General features: G+C 33.6%; 2 protein-coding genes across 2 annotated transcripts in view; both read right to left on the bottom strand.

Moving 5' to 3' along the window:
* Positions 1–414, bottom strand: part of HELRODRAFT_194760 (hypothetical protein) — a gene marked incomplete at its 5' end in the record, with an annotated part of 10,136 nt that extends 9,722 nt beyond the window's left edge. The window contains one exon of the mRNA XM_009033749.1: positions 343–414. Coding sequence (XP_009031997.1) covers positions 343–414 — 72 coding nt within the window. The remainder of the gene's footprint in view (positions 1–342) is intronic.
* An 806-nt stretch (positions 415–1,220) lies between these two features.
* Positions 1,221–1,596, bottom strand: part of HELRODRAFT_183031 (hypothetical protein) — a gene marked incomplete at both ends in the record, with an annotated part of 1,712 nt that continues 1,336 nt past the window's right edge. Inside the window, one exon of the mRNA XM_009033748.1 lies at positions 1,221–1,432. Within this exon, the coding sequence (XP_009031996.1) occupies positions 1,221–1,432 (212 nt within the window). The remainder of the gene's footprint in view (positions 1,433–1,596) is intronic.

The raw sequence follows: 1,596 nt of genomic DNA, 5'->3' as shown, positions 1-1,596 counted from the left end.
TCATCATATCGTCATCACAATCATCATCATCATCATCGTCGTCATCATCATCGTTGTCACTCTCTTTAATTCATCATTATCTCCCAGCAAGTGATCCGAATGGAAGCGCTAAACTTTTTGCTCAGCGCAAAAAAGCCCACACGTCAGCCGCAGTGACGACAACAACAATGCACATGTCAGATGAGCTCTGTGACGTCATAATGAGGCTCACCGTCATAATCATCATCACGGCCGTCATCATTATCATCACGGCCGTCATCATTATCACCACCTGACCGTCATCATCATCATTATCATCATCATTACAACGATAATAGTAATCATCATCATCATCATTTTTACTATCATTATCAGCATCATGTCATCATTATCTACGATCCTATGAGTCATCGCCATTAAAGTCAGCTTGGGCATGTCCAGCATTTAAATCAACAACAATAATAATAATAATAATAAGAAGAAGAAGAAGAAGAAAAAAAAAAGAAGTAGAAGAAGACAAATAGCCAATAAAATTATTATCGTTACAATGATATAAACACTGAATAAAGTGTAACTTAATATTATTAATATGAATAAGTACATACGTACTTAAATACATACATACATACATAGAAATATACATATACATACATACATGCATACATACATACATACATACATACATACAATGACATAAATACATATGTATACATATACCACATACATACGCATTATACAATCTCATTAATACCTAATGTTGATACGCAATTAACACCTAACAAACGCAGTACCAGCCAAATACAAACATTTGTATATCATTTGTATGTAATGTATGCACGTCTGTATGTGTGCACGTATGTGTGTGTACGTGGACGTGTGTGTGTCATCATTTTTTTCAAAATTAAATAATGATCTTCTTAATAATATTAATAATGCTGGCTCGTCGGCGGCTGTCATAAGCTTATGACCTCAGGGAATTTAACAGGTAGATACGGTGATGATGATGATGATGACGACGATGATGATGATGATGACAATGATGATGATGATGATGATCATAGGTGAGGATGATGATGATAATGGTGATCATTAGTGAGGATGGTGATGACGATCGTGATTATTTTTATTCTTTTATTTAAGTTTTTGTTGATATTATTATGTTTCAAAATAATAATAATAATTATTATTATTATTAATCATAATATTAATAATAATAATAATAATAATATTATTGATTTTTATTACAAAAAAAGTATGACAGTAATAGCGAACCTTCCAGACTTGGTGATAATCATCTCCGTCCCAATTGAGTTGAACTTCTGCCAGAGTTCTTTGTTCTCCAAGGAGACCTTGATGTTTTTGTCCGGGACGTCACGTGATAACGATGACGTCAGCGATGACGGAGTCGACTGAAGTAGTCGCTTGGAGTCGTTGTAAGCGGCGCTCGTAAAACCTGTGCGTATGAAAAATACAAACATACATACATACATACATACATACATACATACATACATACATACATACATACATACATACATACATACATACATACATACATACATACATACATACATACATACACTTCATACCTACTTACCTACATCCATACATACTTTC

The sequence above is a fragment of the Helobdella robusta genome (genome assembly GCF_000326865.2).
Source record: "Helobdella robusta unplaced genomic scaffold HELROscaffold_97, whole genome shotgun sequence".
NCBI classification, from domain to species: Eukaryota; Metazoa; Annelida; class Clitellata; order Rhynchobdellida; family Glossiphoniidae; genus Helobdella; species Helobdella robusta.
The sequence above is the reverse complement of the archived record's forward strand: the minus strand, read 5'-3'. Positions and strand labels throughout refer to the sequence as shown.